The sequence below is a fragment of the Cervus elaphus genome, chromosome 5, assembly GCF_910594005.1.
Source record: "Cervus elaphus chromosome 5, mCerEla1.1, whole genome shotgun sequence".
Lineage (NCBI taxonomy): Eukaryota > Metazoa > Chordata > Mammalia > Artiodactyla > Cervidae > Cervus > Cervus elaphus.
In genome coordinates this window covers 64,222,998-64,244,353 of record NC_057819.1, presented here as the reverse complement: position 1 = coordinate 64,244,353, position 21,356 = coordinate 64,222,998, and the positions used below count along the sequence as shown (strand labels likewise).

General features: G+C 36.7%; 1 protein-coding gene across 3 annotated transcripts in view; it reads left to right on the top strand.

The window, feature by feature from the left end:
* Positions 1–20,335, top strand: part of FBXW7 (F-box and WD repeat domain containing 7) — a 216,746-nt gene extending 196,411 nt beyond the window's left edge. For all 3 annotated transcript variants that reach the window (XM_043902609.1, XM_043902611.1, XM_043902610.1), the window contains 8 exons: positions 3,826–3,960; positions 8,667–8,790; positions 10,581–10,717; positions 11,667–11,780; positions 12,990–13,171; positions 15,170–15,395; positions 17,220–17,430; positions 18,440–20,335. In XM_043902609.1, coding sequence (XP_043758544.1) covers positions 3,826–3,960; positions 8,667–8,790; positions 10,581–10,717; positions 11,667–11,780; positions 12,990–13,171; positions 15,170–15,395; positions 17,220–17,430; positions 18,440–18,708 — 1,398 coding nt within the window. In that variant the 3' untranslated portion in view covers positions 18,709–20,335. The remainder of the gene's footprint in view (positions 1–3,825; positions 3,961–8,666; positions 8,791–10,580; positions 10,718–11,666; positions 11,781–12,989; positions 13,172–15,169; positions 15,396–17,219; positions 17,431–18,439) is intronic.
* Positions 20,336–21,356: the final 1,021 nt, after the last annotated feature.

Below are 21,356 nucleotides of genomic sequence, written 5' to 3'. Positions count from 1 at the left end.
ATTTCTTTGCATTGATCACTGAGGAAGGCTTTCTTATCTCCCCTTGGGATTCTTTGGAATTATGCATTCATATGGGTATATCTTTCCTTTTCTCCTTTACCTTTTGCTTCTCTTCTTTTCATAGCTATTTGTAAGGCCTCCTCAGACAACCATTTTGCCGTTTTGCATATCTTTTCCTTGGGGATGGTCTTGATGCCTTCCTCCATGTCAAAATTGGGAACCAATCTTGGAAGCAGACTAAGCAGGCAAGTCCCAGTGATACCATCCAGTATACAGAATAGAAACTTTCTGTGGGAAGTGTTTTGAGATAGCATTGGTGCAGTGTTTCCTGACTCTTTGGGGATTCATTCATTTATTCAACAAATATTTACAGAATAACTGTCAGGTGCTAGGCCCTAATTTGAATCTGGGATACAATAATGAACAAAATAAACAAAAACCCTTTTCTGAAAAACTTTAGTCAGAAAAGAGGGGGTTTTGAAATGGTTTGCAATTTTTGAAAATTGCACAGAGAAGGTGTTAGAGAAGGAATTAGGGAAGTAAAGCATGTGGGTGCCTAGGAAAAGAATAGTCTAGGAATCACCAAGTGAAAAGGCCCTGAAGCAGGGCATGCTGGGTGTGGTTGAGGCACTGAAAGAGGATCTCTGGCCAAGGCAGAGTAAAGGAGGGAAAGAAATAGGAAATTAGAGCCTCGTGGACCAACCTAAGGACTTTGGTTTTACTGCAAGTGAAGTGGGAGGGCTTCAAGCAGAAGAGTGAGCTGACGTTCAGCACTGTCATTCCAACTTTCTGTGGAGAACAGAACTAGGAGGGCAAAGGTGGGGAGCTGGGAGACCAGGTAAGCAGTCACAGGAATGACCCAGGTAGCTTAGACTGTTGTAGTCATAGTCAGGTTCTGGGTATATTTTGCATTTTATGACCTTAGAATAAACTGATGGATCAGAGCTATCTGATGGTGAGAGTGAGGGAGTTGAGGATGACTCCAGAGTTTGGGGCCAAACTAATATAACAACAACATTTTACTGAAAAGGGGAGGATTTGAAGAGAAAGATCATGGATATAGTTTCTGTTACATACCCAAGAATATATGGTGAATAAGCAATTTTATATACAGGTCTGGAATTCAGGGAAGAAACCCAGGCTGGAGAGAGGAAATCTAGGGCCTGTGTAGTCCAGACCTTTGTTGGAACTATGTAAGAGATGTGACTTAAGTCATTGGAAGGTTGAATATGTATCGTCCTTGAAAACAGTCTCATTTATTTTGTAGCTTACAGCTAATGTTACTAACTCTTTGTTGGTAGTATATGTTTCAGTAAAATGTCACAAAGTAACATCTGCGGAATGTATATTTAATTCAAATTGAAATATAAGTTAAATTTTATATAACTTATCAAATATTTTAAAACAAAAAAATACTGTTATAAGTCTTAGAAGCATTTTGCTGTATGGGCATTATTTTCATCATGGCCTTTGCCTTAAATATATATTTAAATTTGTGGCACAGTTTCTAACATTTACCTAAGACCTGAATTAGTTATCTTCTAATCTAGCCTTTTTCATTGTATACTGCAGCCCCTAAAATCCTTGAAAAGATATATATATTTTTTTTCTGTTAGAGGCTTCCCTGGTGGCTCAGTGGTAAAGAACTTTGCAGGAGATGAGTGTTCAATCCCTGAGTCAGGAAGATCCCCTCAAGAAGGAAATGGCAACCCACTCCAGTATTCTTGCCTGGAAAATTACATGGACAGAAGACTTTGGCGGGCTATAGTCCATGGGGGCGCAGAGAGTTGGACACAACAAGCATGCACATACATACACAGCACTTATTTACCTGTGTTGATACTGCTTTTCTGTTCCTTTTTTACAAACAGCAAATAATACGTCAACTGAAAAAAAGAAAAATATTAAACATGTGTAGTATATTAACAAGTCAGCAGTTATCTGTTACCCAAAAGGGGCATGTTTTTATACTAGTGTCCATGAATCCTTATCATGTAGATAGAGAAGAACAGCATATTATAAGAAGCTACATCTTCCTGTGAAGAATATAAATCAATAACTCAGAGTTTATAGTACTGTTACTAAGTCACGGATGAGTGGCAATTGATCAGCATGAGTTTTGTCAAAGAGGTAAGTTTTGAGCCAGGATTTGAAGCTGTGTGAGGAAAACAGAGTGAAATAAACTTCAAATTAACTACTTTTAACTGGTCAAATGAAAGCAAGAAAGTAAAAGTCACTCAGTTGTGTCCGACACTTTGCAACCCCTGGACTGTACAGTTCATGGAATTCTCCAGGCCAGAATACTGGAGTGGGTAGCCTTTCCCTTCTCCAGGGGATCTTCCCACCCCAGGGATCGAACCCAGGTCTCCCGCATTACGGGGGGATTCTTTACCAGCTGAACCTCTAGGGGAGCCCTTTAATTGGTCATGTATGTGCATATACACACATACGGATATTTTTAATTTCTATGTATAAATCTTCACCCTAACCAAAAAGGATACACAGTGAGTACTCAAGGAGAATGTTCTGGGTATGTGTGTCAAGGTAAAAGGAAAAAATACAGCTTATTACAGCCTCTGTTTCCTCATATTTGAAGGTAAGAATGGAGATATTCCCCAGGGTTTTTATGAATAAGTGAGATAATGTTTGTGACATTATTATGTCGTAGTACTATGGAAGCACTACTGAAATGTTTGCTAGTTGTTAGTTTAGTCTACACGTAAAGAAGAGAGAGGATTCATTGCAGATTCTGAAGGGGTAAATGTTTTAAGAAATACTTTAAAAAGGCTTTCAGTGACCTCAGAGTATCTCAGTTTTCAACTGTTGTCTATTTCACATATTACAAAATCCAGGTTCCTAGTTTGAGCAAAAAATGGAATGTCAAAATCCAGATTTTTCTAGCTCCAAACCTCACATATTGTTCTCTCTTCTCCCATTTCCAAAATGGACATAATAATTCATAAAGGTACTCTATCAACTTGCTCAAGGATGTTTTTTCATCTGAGTGTTTCAAAGTTACTTAAATGTTTTCTTTGACTTTTGTGTGTGAGACCCCTGACATTTTAAATGATTCACATGTCTGTCTGGTTTTTCCTTTTAAGAATCATGGCGTTTCTGGGGAAGTGTTCCTCACTGAGGGGAAAGAAAAATTAGGCAACTCCTTAGTATAGTTTAATAGAGCTCATATTTTTGAGGTATAATTGTTTTTGTTTTTCCATAATATATACTTTATTTCTTATTCTCTTTTATTTTAGCCTTTCTTCATATTCTCATTTTACTGTTAAGTCACCTGCCATTTACTGTTATTTGCTGTTTTTTATTGAAATTATTTTCACATAGCAAATCAAAGCCCTTTTAATTTGTGGAAAACACGTGTCAGATGGGCATTCTAGCCAGTTGTTAATTTTTCTCTAGTCGATGCTGCCAGTCTGCTCTCCGATGAGTGCCTTACTAAAACCATGAAGTTTTATGGTGCCCACTGGAAAGGAAGGGAAGAAAGGAAAATCATCTCTCAAAATTCTCTATTTACTCAATAGCCCAAACCAATGTTTCTGAATAAAATTTTGTTTTCTCAACCAGTATCTTGGTGGTAGATGAGCATATCACAATTATAATAACATGCAAAAATATTTTTCTGTCAAACTCAAAGCTTTTACAAAATAAAGATAGCTACTAAATTTGAAGATGCTAAGTGATTATCACTTCAGTGCCTTCTTTTGTAAGTAGCCACTTTTTATATTTTGTGTAGATGTTGATTTTCCTTTATGAGTTTATAATTTGAGACATTTATTAAAATAATAAAAATTTCTGATTCCTCTTTGATAGAGCTGGAGTGGACCAGAGAAATTGCTTGCTTTAGATGAACTTATTGATAGTTGTGAACCAACCCAGGTAAAACATATGATGCAAGTGATAGAACCCCAGTTTCAACGAGACTTCATTTCCTTGCTCCCTAAAGAGGTAAGGATTATCAATTATATTCTTCATTGGTGCTATTTGAAAATATAAATCAATAGCTACCCACCCTCTTTAGACGTTGTTGTGCTAATTACGGTATTCAGTATTGTCAGTTTAACACTTAATTAGTGCTAAAGGTTGCTGTAAATGATAAGCTACCATAGTTTAGCATAATTTTCAGATTAAAGTATACTTACGGACTAAGTATCTTCTCTCCACTGCTGGAATAAGTCATACATGAGACTAAGCTATTGAGTTTCATTAATTTGATTGTTCCTTTACCAAGATTTTTTTCCCAGCTTATTTGAAGTCCAGCCTTTGTCTTGGTGTATTCATTACATTAGTAGATTTGTTTTATTCTGATTTTATTAAAACAGCAGTATTTTTTCTTATTTTGTTGTTTGTTTATCCTGACTCCCTTTAAGACTAACAGTTTCATAACTCTGTTGGATTGTACTTCTCTGTGAGTTACATTATGTGATTATTTTGAAGTATATAAAATTTCACATGTGTATCTTCTGTTATTCATCTCCCTTTTTACCCCATCACACACACACATGCCAAATCACAGATTTCCCATACCAATTACATTTCTTAGAGCATTTCTTTTAGAATTACTTATACCTATTTGTTTTAATATCTTTGTATAATATAAAGCATCTTTGTTTTTTTATCATAGACTATGATCATATGTGTATTCCTGACCATAAATAAGGCATCGTTTAGATGTAGTTCTTTCATTGAGGTTGTAGGCATCATAGTTTCATTTTTTGTCAGCAAACAGAAATAACATTAATGCTACCAAGATTTATATTTTCACAAAATTTTTATATAGATCAGCTAATTATAGATCAGCTAAGAAAACAATATAAAATAACATTTATGTTAGTATAAATACAAAGGCAAACAGTCCTGAAACTTCAAACTTGAAGAGAAAGGAAGTTGATTTCTTTTTCAGATAACCATTCTACATATCCTAAGGGCATTAAAGATAGTCCTGATGATAATTTCACATTGGATATTTATAAAATTGGTTTCATCATAGTTAATGGATGAAATTAAGTGTAACTCCAGGAGAAATCAAAGTGGAAAAAAAACATCATTTTCCTGAAATGTTTCTACTTTGGAGTGATTTTTTTTTTTATTTATTTTTTCCAGTGGGTTTTGTCATACATTGATATGAATCAGCCATGGATTGGAGTGATTTTTTTAAATGACATTGTTCCAGAAAAAAATTTTGTGTTCTTGCTGGCTCATTCTAAAACTGAACCTTTGGATTGATTTGGCTTATGAAAGTGACATAAGCTCTCTTTACTTCCAGAAGGGTGCTAATAATAGGAAACACTTTTTTAATGTATTTGATCAAAAGTGAATTTATTCACCTTTGATATATCTTTCATAGTTTTCCTTGATAATCCTCCCTATTTTTTATTTTTGTTAATATAGACTGATTGTGAGCTTTTTGCTTTATTTGGATTTCCATAGTAGCTTCATAACACACACAAAAAAATGATTTATAAAAATTGCTAAGAATCTAAAAAGTATAATTTATTGATAACCATGCAATAAAGATTTTCTTGGATTAAGTGTTCATTTGAAGATTGCCTGAGGGCAAAGAAGTGTTGCTAGACAGGAGAATGAGTGAGCCTGGCTTAGCATGACACCTGTCTTCCCCTGCCCCCCGCCCTCTCTAATTTATTTTTTATTGAAGTGTAGTTGAATTACATTGTTGTGATAATTACTGTTACACAGAAAAGTGACTCAGTTAAACATACATACACATTCTTTTCATACTATTTTCCATTATGGCTTATCACAGGATGTTGAGTATAATTTTAACTGCTAAAAAAAAAAACAACACTTTCTATTTTTAAAAATGCTTTATTTTATATGTAAAAAAATAATAGTATAGATCTGAAGTTGTCAAGGAAGCTAACATCTTATTGGAGACTGAGTACTAATATTATTTAATAATAATAATGTCAGGAAGTGAACTTATAATAATTTTTTATAATTCCTTTCAACAGATCTCAAAGTTCTTTACCAACACTTACTATTCTCAAAAACCTTGACAAAATATCTCACTAGTCTCACATGGGAGACTTGTGATAAAGGGCATTATCCTTAGTTTGTAAGTAAATGCCAAAAAGAGCATAATGCTAACAGTTGATGATCTACAACAAAACCTAAATTCTTAACATAGAATCGGCCAACATTTTGTTTGTTCTTTTTTTTTTTCCTCTTTGATTAGTTTAATTCATTGAAATACAGCAATTCTGAGAAAGTATTATCTACTTTTTAAATATAACATGGTGGTCTTTTATATAAGTTACAGTGAAAAACAAAAATTAGCAACTGTAATTGAAATGACAAGTTTGGGCAAGGAAAATAAAATTATCTGAAATAAATCTTCAGTTTAAGAGCTTCTCTTGTGTGGAAGTACTCCTTAGGAAGAATTACTGGTCTAGAGTTCACCTTTAATACAAATAAATAGAAAATTACATTCACTAGACCATTTGATGTGGCTCCCAGAAACCTGTAACCCCCCTCTTCAGGGTTGTAGAGAAGTGGCTTGGAACAGTGCCCACTGTCTGTTCCCATAAGGAACCCAAAACCTTGTGTTCTTTGAGGAACTGATGTAACTAATTATTGTTTTATTTTTGCTTGGCAGCCTAATTAAAAAACCATATAGAATATTGTTGCCAATATATTTGTGTTCTTCTCCGATAGTTTAAACCTTTTCTGATTTATATTTTTCCTGATTGTGATTTTCTTATTAATATTTTCTATTTGGCTATGTGTATTTTCTATAATATCAGGATGTTTTGGTGGAATAGACAAGCATTTAATAAGTTGAAGTTCATGGTTGAGTTAGAGCTTTTGCTGTTTTAAAAGGAATGGGTGCCAGTTACCTATGGAGTTAGCACTTCAACTTTCTTTAGCACTTGAGTGTTTCTTTACATTTCTTTTTAATGCATTCAGACACTGGACTAAATGATATCTTAATCACCAGTAATAAAGGAAATTTTGTCTGTTAAATTTGCAGGTAAACCTTTGAAATCTGAGCCACTTTGGATTTGTTTCTTAGCATTTAAGATCCATTAAATGTTTCTGTAAATTGCCTGTTTTCAGCTTCAACTGGATAACTAAAGAATAGACTTTTTCATTTGACTATTCTAAATATCTTGAGCATTAAGTAGCGTTTCTTTTCCACAAATATAGCTTTGTACCTGATAATTTCTATGTTAAATATCAATTTCACATAGAAGACTAATAGTATGATATTAGACTGACACTAAGGGAGGCCTGATGTGCTGCGATTCATGGGGTCGCAGAGAGTTGGACGCGACTGAGCGACTGAACTGAACTGAAGAAACTTGCTTAGGCTTTGATTGATTGATAATTTCAAAATTAAGTGGTTTATGGAATATCCATTAAAAATATATTGTCAAGTTATATATGTGTGTATTTGTATATGTGTATATGTATATATGAATGCACACACACATATATATATATATAGATTGTTGAATATAGTTATGCCTTTTTATTTTAAATGAGTTTCCATATATAATACTGAATGGTCTTTTCTGATAGACCAAAAATAATTATTCCACAAAAATTTTTTCACTGTCATTTGCCAATAGGAGTATTAAATTGAATACTGACTGGTTGAAATACTTTCTATAAAAGAATGTACTCAAGAAATATGTGATTAATGATGAACTCTATATATAAAAAGTCATTGGGAAAGCATAATTTACTTTATGTAATTCCTCTTTAACATGAAAAAGTTATTCAGAATATGCTTTTACTCCCTATATGAGCCTAGGCCCTTTAAATGATATTTTGTCTTAATCAGGTTAGTTTACATGAAAAACCAGCTTTTTTGCTCTGTTTAGTTCATTCTGTCCTAATATCGTAATTTGAATTTTTATGTGATTTATGAGGCTAATTGAATGAGCATAGTCAGAAGCTGTCATTCCCCTTTTCCTGCTGTTTTATTTATTTGACTTGACTTTACACAATGGAAATAAATTGATGGTTTGCAAGTATTATAAACAAAAGTTTTAAATCAGTGATATGTCAAAGACCTAGCTCAAATACACAACCCTACTTGGCCCATCAAGAAAGTCCCCATAAGCCTTATAAAGGAATTAGAACCCAATCACTTTTATAAGCCTTTGTGATTTATAAGTAGAGGGTGTAAATGTTTGAAAAGTTCATCATTCTGATATAAACACTTTGATATGATAAAGAACTATGAATTATATCATTTCAAAGGATTCTGAAATCATGCCACACAGAGTATATAGGAATCTCATTTCTTAAATGAAATTATATTTTAGTAAGGACATAAAAAGTTAACATTTAAAGAACTAATAAAGTAAAAAAATATATAAATAGATTTGATAAAATTCTTGAGTCAGGGCTCACAGAGCAAAAGCAGGAGAAAAGGCCGATGGGTTTAATAAGTATTCCTTGAAGAGGTAAGGAGTTACTAGGGTCAAGTTCATAAAAACCAATAGCATATTTTAAAATCTTGTGTGTATTTGTTAAAATTGAATATTAGAAGGTACTGCCTTTCCATAATACTAGTAATTAGAATGTAAAATTATCTTACATTTATCTATAAGCACTTTATCCTATAGAGAATATTTTCTAATTAAAAAGAGATGCTTGGTATGCTATGCTTTTTCTTTTCATAGCTGGCACTTTATGTGCTTTCATTCCTGGAACCCAAAGACCTGCTACAGGCGGCTCAGACTTGCCGCTACTGGAGAATTTTGGCTGAAGACAACCTTCTCTGGAGAGAAAAATGCAAAGAAGAGGGTAAGGTTCAAAATCACAGAGAGAAAATGTTGTGGTTTGAAAAAGCAGAGTGATTCTGAAAACAAAACACAACAAAAAAATAGTAAGTTTTATGTGCTTGTAGGATAAAGTGGTGGATCAATTTAAAAAACAACTTTGGCAGCCTAACAAGGAATCAAGACTGCATCTTCATTTACATTCACCTACATATATTAAATCCACAGGTTATTCCACATGTTCAGATGAGCCAAATCTTGGCACTAACCCCTTTAATGAGCACTGTAACTAACAGTGAATATATCTGATTTGCTTCCTAGTCTCCAGTAGAATTAATAAACAGTGAGAAAGTCAAGATGAAGATAATATAAACATAACCCCCAAATTAAATTAGCGATTACATACTCAAATTATAGTCTCTTCATTTCTTCCACAAATATTTATTAAACACCTCCTATGTGCTAGATCACTCTCATAATCTCCCCACCATGGAGCTTGTGTTCTGAGACTTGTTAACAAAAAAAAAAAACAAATCCCCTTTCTTACTAATGGAGTAGGTATCATGCATATTAATTCAAGAAAGAGCATGTTTTTTCCAGCAGGCATCTAGAAAAATACTATTTTTGAAAAAAACTATGCTAAAATATTATTTGCCTTCAACAAGCAAACTTTTTAAGAAAGAATCATGGAGGGTAAGACAGATGCGCAGCCTGTTCTCTTGCACCTCATGGAGATCATAGTGGATTGGGCAGCATTGATGGTTAGTAAAGCTGGGAGGTGAAGATCCAGAATCCTTGGTTCCTCATCCTGCTTCTGCCCTGTCTGTGGCTTGGACTGATCAGGAAACCCTTCCTTCTCAAGTCATCATAAAGTAGGATTACTTATGCTTGCTTTACTTTCTCTCATAGAATCATTGTTTTAATGACCTTTTTAAAAATTGTGATAATTTATGCATAAAATAGAATTTATCACTTTCACCGTTTTCAAGTGTACATTGCAGTGGCATTAAGTACATTGACATTGCACTTGGTCATGCAGCCATCGCAACCATCCGTCGCCAGAACTTGATCATCTTCCCCGGCTGCAGCTCCGTATGCATTTAACAGTAACTCCTTATTCCTCCTCCTCACAGCCCTGGAAACCACCATTTTGTTTTCTGTCTGTATACATTTGACTGCTCTAGGGACCTCATGTAAATATAATCATACAATAATTGTCTTTTTATGACTGTCTTATTTCACTTAGCATAATGTCTTAAAGATTTGTCCAAATGTGTCAGAATTTCCTCCTTTCTTAAGGCTAAACATTCCATTGTATGTATATACCACTTTTTTTCTCCATTTATCCATCAGTGGTCACTGGGTTGCTTCCACCTCTTGGCTGTTATAAAGAATGATGGTGGGAACGTGGGTAGACAAATAACTATTCAAGTCCCTACTTCCAGTTCTTTTGGGTGTTGTATCCAGGGTGAAATTGCTGGGTCATGTCACAATTTTATGTTTATTTTGAAGAATCGCTATACTCTTCTCCATGGCAGCTACATCATTGTACATTCCCACAAGCATTGCCCAAGGGTTCCAATTTATGCACATCCTCACCAACATTTTATAGAATTATTCTAAGAGAGAAATTAAATAGTCAGTGTACACCATGCCATACAGAATGCAAAATTTACATGATTGTTTTGTCAGAACAGTGTCAGTGTTCTGCATTTCGGTGGTTTCGAGCATTGGAGAAGATGAGATACATTAGAAAATGTGTAATTTGTATTATTGGTAAAGGCAGTTACACTCTTTAAATGTTCTGAATTTCAGGTATTGATGAACCATTGCACATCAAGAGAAGAAAAGTAATAAAGCCAGGTTTCATACATAGTCCGTGGAAAAGCGCATACATCAGACAGCACAGGATCGATACTAACTGGCGGCGGGGAGAACTCAAGTCTCCTAAGGTAACCGAGCAGGGCGCCCTCTGTACCGGGGCGTTCATCGGTGTTACTAGCGCTCAGGGTGCTCACTGCCCGCCCGCGGTGGGAGTGGACAGCCCGTCAGCAGGAAAACAGTGTGTTTCTAAAACAACAGAAAATGTAGCTGACAGTGTTCCTCTTTACTAATTTTTCTCTAGTCTGACAACTAACTGTACTTTGTACTTGAATAAAATTGACGACTAATTGTACTTGAATAAAAGATGAGTTGATTCACCTGTTCTATCTATTGTATGTAAATGAAAATTTCTGAATATTCTGTTGAATTTTGTGTCATGCTTATACCTAAAAGTTTGTTCCCTGTCTGACCAAGCATGATTTTTTGAGGAATGCCCATGTTTGGGGGGCTTGTTTGGTAGCTTTTGTGTGTTTTAATTTTATAAATTTAAGCCTAATTCTGATTTTCTGCCTTATACCATTTCAAGTATATAAAGAATGGCAAAAATGCCTGAAATTCTTGGCTGTATTTTTTTAACTGAATTAAAAGCGATTTGGGGAGACATTTTGTCTTCATACATACATGTTATGGCAGACTTTTTTGTTAAGTTGAAAAGGTTGGTGAGTATTGTCTTTCTGCTTAGTAGGTGCTTTTGGTTTTTTTGTGTCAAAATCGCATGGCTGAAGTGCATATTCTTTTGGTTTGAAAAGATAAAATAGACGGTATAAGAGACATGTGTGTTCAGACCATCTTTATGAGGTTTTGATTGATTTTAGTAGTTGGTGTCTCATGTATAGGTAGTAGAATATGGAAACAATAAAATGTTTAATACTTGATTCATCTACCAGGAAGGATACTTCATATTTTATATAAATTTTTATTCTAGAAGTAGACTATGCATTCCTGTTGCTATTTATGGCCTCCATTTTCTTTTCACCAGTATTTAACATATTTCTCATCTGCACATCTACGTTGTAGGTGCTGAAAGGACATGATGATCATGTGATCACGTGCTTACAGTTTTGTGGTAACCGAATAGTTAGTGGTTCTGATGACAACACTTTAAAAGTTTGGTCAGCAGTCACAGGCAAAGTAAGTTTACTTCTTTCTGCACTTCATAAAGTCACTATTTGGTACATATCTTTGCAAGGATCAACCAGTGAGATGAAAGCAAAGATTCATTTTTGACTCTAGCTTAGTTTGATAGCAAGTATAAGAGCTTCTAATTTAGCTTTTTCCTTGGCATGAAAATGATGTTTCTCATGGTAGGGTTGTCATTAGTTTCTTCTTCATTTGAATAGTTGGTCTATCTTTGTAACTTAGGTTAAGATTTTACAGTTTTTTTTGGTTTTTTTGGCCTAATTTTCCCCACTTTTATTAACCATCTAAGTTATATCTCCTTCCTTTTTAATTTTTTTCAAAAATATGATTGAGGGGTATTTTTCCTTTTAAATTTTGTTGATAACCTAACTATAGTTTAAAAGTTAAATAAATCATGTTAATTTTGATTTATCTCAAACCCTATACTGTAGAAGTTAGAGTGGGCTATTTAGTTAAATGAGTTTGAAGAAAACAAAGCAGTCCAGGCTCACTGCACATGTTATTCTTTAAAGATTCTCTTCTGAATATTTACTTTTATCTGTCCAATGGAAAATATTTCTGTGAATTAAGCAGTTGACCACCTAAAAAATAATAGAAGAAAGTGTTGGCAGGGGAAAATCTATGTTTTAAAATGTTGATTCTTGGACAAAAATCTTCTAAATATTCCAAGTCAGATGTTACAGTTTTTAAAAACAGTTTCATATTTCCATAGTGTAATATTAGTCTTGGATTTATTTCAGAGTTTTAATGTCTGTCTTTACTTGTCTAGAAGTACCTTGCCTGGCTCCTAACTACTGCCTTGGGGCAGATTCAGATGAAATGTGGTATGTAGCCACACCCAACCCTGTTGGCATTCTTTCACTGAATCCATTCCCATGTTGCAATCCAAACCAAGTTGCAATTTTAGTATTATTATCAAAGAGGCCAGGCCAGAGCTGTCATACTTTAGCCAGAAAGGTTTACTTTCTACATCCGTTCTCCTAAATTATGTGTGTGTGTATAAAATGCAGTGCTGCCAAATAAACAAAGCAAACAAAATAGTGATGGGATCTTGCTATATTGGTGTAAAAATTATTTTCTGATATGCTAGACATTCCAATTGAGTAAATAACTTTAATCCAGATTTTAATGAGCTACTGAAATGTTATTTACATTGTTTTTCTTTCTACCTCAAAGTAATCATCTTAAGTGTTTTTGCAGTGTCTGAGGACGTTAGTGGGACACACAGGTGGAGTATGGTCATCACAGATGAGAGACAATATCATCATTAGTGGATCCACAGATCGGACTCTCAAAGTGTGGAATGCAGAGACGGGAGAATGTATACACACCTTATATGGTCATACTTCCACTGTGCGTTGTATGCATCTCCATGAAAAAAGGTAGGGGAAATCCTGTAGAACTTGGGAATTCTTCCTCTGTTACTTGTGAACTTGGGGCCTGTTGTGCAGAGTTCGGTTGTATAATACTTACTGTGTCTAGTAGAGGGTGAGTGCTAATGTGCTCTTAAATTAGACTTTAATTATTCAGCTTCAGATGTTTCTCTGCTAGGAAAGCAGTGGGGTATTGCCTTAAAATCGGGCAGTTGTCATTAAGTCTCCTTCCTCATTTAATGGTGTTGTTGGCTTCCACTTTGAAATGCCTTGTTCTGTGATCTTGACTAATACCTTAGACTTTATTGTTCTAAATCTTTGATGACTCATCATGTTAAAAAAAATATTTGGGGTGGGAGGATATATTTTTTGTTGGGAGGACAAATTCAGTTATTCAGGCTTCAAGCCTCTGAGTCTCTGTAGTTACCCGCCCACCACCCCTCCCCCTCTATTGTCTCCCCTATGTCCAGACAAAAGCTGAGTGAGGCTGTGGGTTTTAACTTATTGTCATTACCTGTCACCTGAACTGGTGACTGAGCTTTCATATTGGGTCACCTTGCACACAGCTGGCAGAGAACCTCCTCTGATTATGGTAGGACCACGAGCTTTTGGGAGCCTTCTGTTGCACACTAAATTAAGGAAGAAATCCAGTTTTCAGAGTAATAGCTTCAGCCAAACTGGACTGCTAGCCTTTTTCTTCTCAGCATCTTTGCTGTTGCTTTTATTTCCTGCTACAGAGCCCTCCTATTAAAAGTCCTTTTTGTCTTCCATTGGCGTCTCTTCATGGTACTCCTGTTAAACAGATGTAATTTCTATTTTGTCAGAAAAAGTCTCTCTGAAGAGTCCTTACAGTGAATCCACTCCAGTTTTTACTGTTCATTCTGTCCGTGGCATTCTTTATTAAGAACCATTACATTAAACTTATTTCACTCTAGGTTTGTAATACATGAAGAAAAGTGCCTTTTTCACTTGTAATTTGCATCTACTTTGAACAGTTGTGCTCTACTATTAAAATTGGGGGAGTTGGTGTCAAGAGACCTTGAATTTCAGTTTTCAGTATGTTCTGACAAATGCCTCAGTGCTTCCATTTTCTACTCTTCCAAACATGGAAAGTGGACTTTCTTTCTCTCTTAGGAATAACATTAAAGACACCTGAGTTTTCAACTCTCCTTTGTAATCCAGAGGTGATTACAGTATTTGTATCACTCTTGTTTTCGGAAGAGTATCACTTTAATAATCTTGGGTCAAAATTTTAAGGGATTTCTGTTGCTTCTACATGTGTATCTTCTAAAATCTGTGTATCTTAATGCCCTCATAGCCTATTGAGTATTTTAAAATGTAAGCATAAGCAACCTTTGTTTGAGGACATATTTAAAACTGGTTAATTTAACCAGAGTATATGGTGTAAAGCACATATCTTTAGCATTTTAAATTCCAAATTCTGGCTTGTTTTGTTGAGACACTTCTATTGAATTTTTTCCCTAGTCATAAAGGGAATGTGTGTTCATATTAAAATTTGGGGAAATGGGAGAAAGAATAAAGAAAAAATTTTAATTTTTCAAAATATTAATACTACCACCTATTAACATTTTATACGTACTACCTACACTGGCATCTTATTTCTAAAATCAAGATCTTGTTGTATGTATTTAGAACTCGCCACATGTTCTGCTAATTTTTTATCTTCATCTTCCTTTGCTTCATCTTCATTGTATCTAACTATAATACAGTAGTTTTCAAACCGCGGGACAACAAGGTGCTTCTGGGTCCCTCATAGGTGGGGGAACCAAACAGGTAGAATTCAAGGCTTTCCAACTTCCCATCCCAAACAAAGTAACTCAGCTTTCATGTGTTTATATACTGAGGTTTGACATAGCATGTATTTATTTTGAAAACAGGTGGTTTCTGCTTAAGAAAAAGAAAAGAAGTTTTAATGACCACTGACTTTTTATGTATTGTTTTCCCATGATTTTAAATTCTCATATATTTTTTCTGTTATACCCACAGAGTTGTTAGCGGTTCTCGAGATGCCACCCTTAGGGTTTGGGATATTGAGACAGGCCAGTGTTTACATGTGTTGATGGGTCATGTAGCAGCAGTCCGCTGTGTTCAGTATGATGGCAGGAGGGTTGTGAGTGGAGCGTATGACTTCATGGTGAAGGTGTGGGACCCAGAGACAGAGACTTGTCTGCACACGCTGCAGGGCCACACCAACAGGGTCTACTCACTCCAGGTAAGACCTCACGCTCGCGCTGCTGCGGTGCTCTCGTAATGAGTCGTCATACTGTCTCATTCAGTAATTGCCAAACTACTGATCCTGTACAGCCCAGAAACAGAGGAATTATTCTGCTGTTTACATTTACTTTAAAATTGGCACGAAGAAAGCATGCATTTTGAAATTATTTAAATGATTTGTTTCCATTTTTCTATGATTCATTTTCCTCTAAAATCAAATATTGGTCTTGGAACCTGAGATTTGGGGGCCCTAAGTTTTCCTGTGTTAGTTAATGGGGACATACTCTCATAGGAAAATAACCTGGACTTTAATAAACTCCTTAGCACAGGATTAATTTGGCCGGAAGCTGCCCCTTTGCCTTGATAGCTGGAGGTTGATGGAGCATGTAATTGTGATTCTGTCCCCATTCACAGTGGAAGTGGGGCTTCTGCACAAAGCTGCTCTGCACTCACAGGGCTGCCGGGTTGTGGTCATAAAGGAGGAAATTTGTCTGAAACGTTTTTGATTTGTTTTTGTTTGAGCCTGATATCCTAGAATAGACTGCCATATTTTGACATAAACAACTCGATTATTAGCAGGTTTAAAAAATACGTCTTGTTTTGTTTCCTGAAAGACAGCATTTTCAATTAAAAAATACAGTTGACTCTTGAACAATGTAGGAGTCAGAGGCACCACCCCCCACCACCACTCCAGTCAAAAATCCTCACATAGCTTTACAGTTGTCCCTCAGTGTCCGCAGTTCCACATCCAAGAGTCCAGCCAACCTGGGACTGTGCAGTAACATAGTAGGTATCGAGTGAAAGAAATTTCTAAGTGTAGTGGACCCTCCCAGTTCAAACCCATGTTATGCTAGGGTCAGCTGTATTTCCTATTATTATTACTTATGTAGCTTGTTTACCAATTACTGCCCACTAGTGATCAGCAAATTAGTACATGGGCCTAGAGCTCACAGTTCTGTCCTTGGAGTATTTGTTTCTTCATGGGATTATGTCTATGTCGTGAAATATTGACATAAAATAAAGATGTCTGTTAACTTAGAAAAGGTTATTAATTTGGAGGAGAGGGAATTGGCTATGGTTGTCTGTATGTTTTGTGATATGTTCAGAACCTTAATGAATATAATAACCTCACTTAAATAAACCCTTAGATTGAGAAAATAGGTAGGAACTTTATTATCGATCTGGGAATTGGTAGATATTTGTTGACTTTTGGTCTAGCTGGGAAGTTGGAGAAGAGGTGCCATAGATAGTTTGCTTTTGTTATCAAAATGCCACCACTTCTAATTCTAGACTAATTATCTGTTGGCACATTTCCTAACTATCATTAGGTTCCTGTAAATGAAATTTTTATTTTACATACAGTTTAATGGAACTTACTTTGAAGTACCATGAAAGTTATCTCTAGCTCTTTTCTTGCCATAGATGTGGATAAGCGCACCTTGTATCATAAACCACATCAGTAGTTTCAACTTCCTGTTGGGAAGTAAAACTCAAATGGCAGTCCGTATCGAATCATTCATAATATGTAGCTACTGAGAGTGGCCAGATGGTCTGACAATAATATGTTCATTGTGCTTCTTTAAAAATTGTTTCTGCATCTAGTTTGAAGCCACTGCTCATAAAAAATTCACATTTCTGATAGAAGCTTCTGAGAACATGCACTGGAGAGCTGCTTGGTTGCATGAAGTTTATCCTGGTACCTCATTTTGTACCTGGCATTATCTGTTTCTCATGCTTGCTCCCCTCCCTTTTTAGGGTTAAGGTCAATAGATAATATCAAGAATATCTACACTTGTAGTCTAATAAACTGTGTCTGTTGTAGTTTGATGGCATCCATGTGGTGAGTGGATCTCTTGATACATCAATCCGCGTTTGGGATGTGGAGACGGGGAACTGCATTCACACGTTGACAGGACACCAGTCGTTAACAAGTGGAATGGAACTCAAAGACAACATTCTTGTCTCTGGGAATGCAGATTCTACAGTTAAAATCTGGGATATCAAAACAGGACAGTGTTTACAAACATTGCAAGGTAAATACTGGCTACCCACCTTTAGTTGCATTCCTTAGAAATAAGAGAGTTGGTCAAAAGAGAAATATGGAACTTTTTTGTCACAGAATGATTAACCTCATACAAAATGAAAACTGATTTTGGATAAGTTTATGAGCATTTCCACTCTGAACTGACAGAACTAGGCTGCCCTAAGAAAGTGTTTTAAATTGTGTTTTTAATATAAAAGTATTTAATCACTTCCTACATGTATGGTTAACTCTACCTAACCTGAAAGAACAATGTGAAGAGAGATCTTAGCTGTATCACAGAAGCAGCATGCTCATTTTATTTGTTGAGTGATCATTTATTTTGAATTTGTAGTCCAATTTTAAATTAAAGAGCTGCCTTATTGGGGGGGAGAAGCCTCTCTAATCTGATAGGAAATTGCTTTGGCCTTGACTTAGACCCTTAACCATCTGCTTAAGTAGGATGGGAGGGCATCACGGTGCCCACTCAACTAGAGGGGGAAACGTCTGAAAGCCACTAGCACTAAATGAGGCACGACGCTGTTAACTTCTTCTGTCGTGACTAACTGCTTTTTATTGGTCAGAGCCCTTCGAAAGCAGTTCTCAGTGAGGCCGTCTGGTAGGTGGTACTGCATTTTTCTCATTGACAATTTTTGTCTCTTTCTCAGAGTTTTGGAATAGGGTTCATTCAGCCTTTTGCCCCTGATTGGTCAGTTCAGAGTGGTAGGGTAGTAGAGTTGATGGTCTTCTTCAGCACAACCAGAACACATGATGTATGCCTGGTAGTGAACCATGCTTCCTGGGAGACAGAACCCTCAAAGACTAACGTTTCAGTTACAAGTAGCTACCAGATTTTCCTACATCCCTGCTGATTCTAAAATACTCAGAACGCAGTTTCTAAATGTGCAGTGTTTTAAATATTTCATTTATTGTGTGTTCCAATGTAGATTCCACAAATTACAATCTAGCTGACCCGAAACCATGGTTTCTAACCAGTAATGAGATTCCTTGGTTTTGCCTAGGTCCCAACAAGCATCAGAGCGCTGTGACCTGTTTACAGTTCAACAAGAACTTTGTCATTACCAGCTCAGATGATGGAACTGTAAAACTGTGGGACTTGAAAACGGGTGAATTTATTCGCAACCTAGTCACATTGGAGAGTGGGGGGAGCGGGGGAGTTGTGTGGCGGATCAGAGCCTCGAACACAAAGCTGGTGTGTGCCGTCGGGAGTCGCAACGGGACGGAGGAAACCAAGCTGCTGGTGCTGGATTTTGATGTGGACATGAAGTGAGGAGCAGGAAAGGGGGCGTTGCCCCCACTCGTAGGCGACGGACTCCCTGCCCTTCCCCCTGCAAAAGAAAAAAAAAGAAAAAAGAAAAAATATCCCTTGTTCTCAGTGGTGCAGGATGTTGGCTTGGGGCAACAGAGCGAAAAGACCTACAGACGCAGAAGGAAAAGAGGAAGCGATGACAAACCGCAACTGACAAGAGAGGCGCCTGCCGGCTCTTCCCGGAAGAGGCTTCACTTTGGACTGAGGGCAGCTTTGCAACACGAGACTTTCGAAATCAAACCAGGTGCAATTATTTCTTTATTTTCTTCTCCAGTGGTCGCTGGGCAGCATTACTGCTGAGACGTCGTTACAGATTCGCTGGCCTGTTCTCTTACCACTGAGACCAAGAAGGAAGCTGCAATAACACCCACACAGTACCGGTGGACTGTCTCACCGAGAGCATCTGAAACAAAAAAAGTTATTTTTCTGGAGTGGAAAAGCTAAAAAGGAAAAAAATTACTGTGAATTGTTTTTGTACAGTTATCATGAAAAGCTTTTTTTTTTTTTTTTTGCCAAACCATTGCCAATGTCAATCAATCACAGTATTAGCCTCTGTTAATCTATTCCTGTCGCTTCCACATACACTCTTTAATGCCTATGTTGCTCAAAGGTGGCAAGTTGTCCTGGGTTCTGTGAGTCCCGAGATGGATTTAATTCTTGATGCTGGTGCTAGAAGTAGGTCTTCAAATATGGGATCGTGTCCCACCCCTGTACTGTACTCCCAGTGGCCAAACTTATTTATGCTGCTAAATGAAAGAAAGAAAAAAAAAGCAAATTATTTTTTTTTATTTTTTTTCTGCTGTGACGTTTTAGTCCCAGACTGAATTCCAAATTTGCTCTAGTTTGGTTACGGAAAAAAAAAAAAAAGACTTTTTGCCGCTGAAACTTGAGCCATCTGTGCCTCTAAGAGGCTGAGCATGGGAGAGTTTCAGGAAATAAAGAGTGACGTTTGCCTGCAAGTAAAGAATCGAGAGTGTGTGCAAAGCTTATTTTCTTTTATCTGGGCAAAAATTAAAACACATTCCTTGGAACAGAGCTGTTGCCTCCTGTTCTGCGGAGAAACTTTTCTTTTTGAGGGCTGTGGTGAATGGATGAACGTACATAGTAAAACTGACAAAATATTTTAAAAATATATAAAACACAAAATTAAAATAAAGTTGCTGGTCAGTCTTAGTGTTTTACAGTATTTGGGAAAACAACTGTTACAGTTTTATTGCTCTGAGTAACTGACAAAGCAGAAACCATCCAGTTTTTGTAGTAAAGGCGTCACGTGCAAACAAGCGAAATGAATGGAAAAGTCAAATGGTTTGCCTCATTTTCCAGGAGCCACAACTCAAGCTGAACTGTGAAAGTGGTTTAACACTGTATCCTAGTGATCTTTTTTTTTTCCTCCTCCTGTTTATTTTTTGTTTGTTTTATTTATAGTCTGATTTAAAACAATCAGATTCAAGTGGTTAATTTTAGTTATGTAACAACCTGACATGATGGAGGAAAACAACCTTTAAAGGGATTGTGTCTATGGTTTGATTCACTTAGAAATTTTATTTTCTTATAACTTAAGTGCAATAAAATGTGTTTTTTCATGTTAGTATGCCTGTTTCTTCTACTGAGGTGGTAACACTTCATTATCAATATTTAGGGTTTGTCTCTAACAGATGAAAGAGCAGAACCCTGATTTCTTTGATCCCTTGTAGTGTGTTTTCTGCAGCCAGAGGGAGAGCAGGGACCACGGGGAGCAGCTTGTATCTCTCCCGCAGACAGGCTGCCCGCGAAGACATGCCTCTCTGCACACCTCTAGTGTGCGGGGGTGAACACACATGAAACCTGGCCCCTCACAGAGCCACCAGACTCCTGTGTGGTAGTTACAGCTAGGATTCCTGTGAAAAGTTCATTGTTAAAGTCCGACCACATGTCGACCGCTTACCAGGAACTTTGCATATACATCTCTCAGAAGCCCCCACACCCCTTAGAAGTAGGCAGCACTCTCCCCACTTCACAGATGAGGGCAGAACTGGGGCTCACACGGGGTAGGGGTTTGTCAGGAATCAGGTACTGGGCCAAGCACCAGGACTCACACCCATGCCCTTTAAGGAAAAAGAAACCTGGAGTTTAAACAGACTAAAGCGAGGTTTTTTGGGATGAGGGGCCATTTTTGTGGTACTTTTAGGCTCTTTTGTCACTGCTTTATTGAATAAGCCTAGCATTTTTACAGTAAGTGAAAAAAGAAGGAGGTTCGGTTACTGCAATTACATAGCCATGGCAGGTTTCTGCCATGGGTGCATCTCCAGGAATCCCAGCTAGCCAGGCCCGAGATGCATATCAGAAAGTTGACAAATACAGATGCTACTTAGAGAATACATTTCTTACAGTCACTTTGAGAATACATTTCTTACTCCTAGGGCAGCAGTTCTTGGGCCTCACTTTCCCAAAGCTGCTGAATCAGAACATCTGGGAATGAATGGGACCCAAGAATCTGCATTTAAACTAGCTCATAAGGTGGGTTGTGAACACAACTTTGAGAACCGCTGCTCTAGTTATCTGGTGTATTAGTCCCCAACACATTACAGGCACGAGAACATCAGAGAGAAGTGACAGGATAAGGGAAAAGA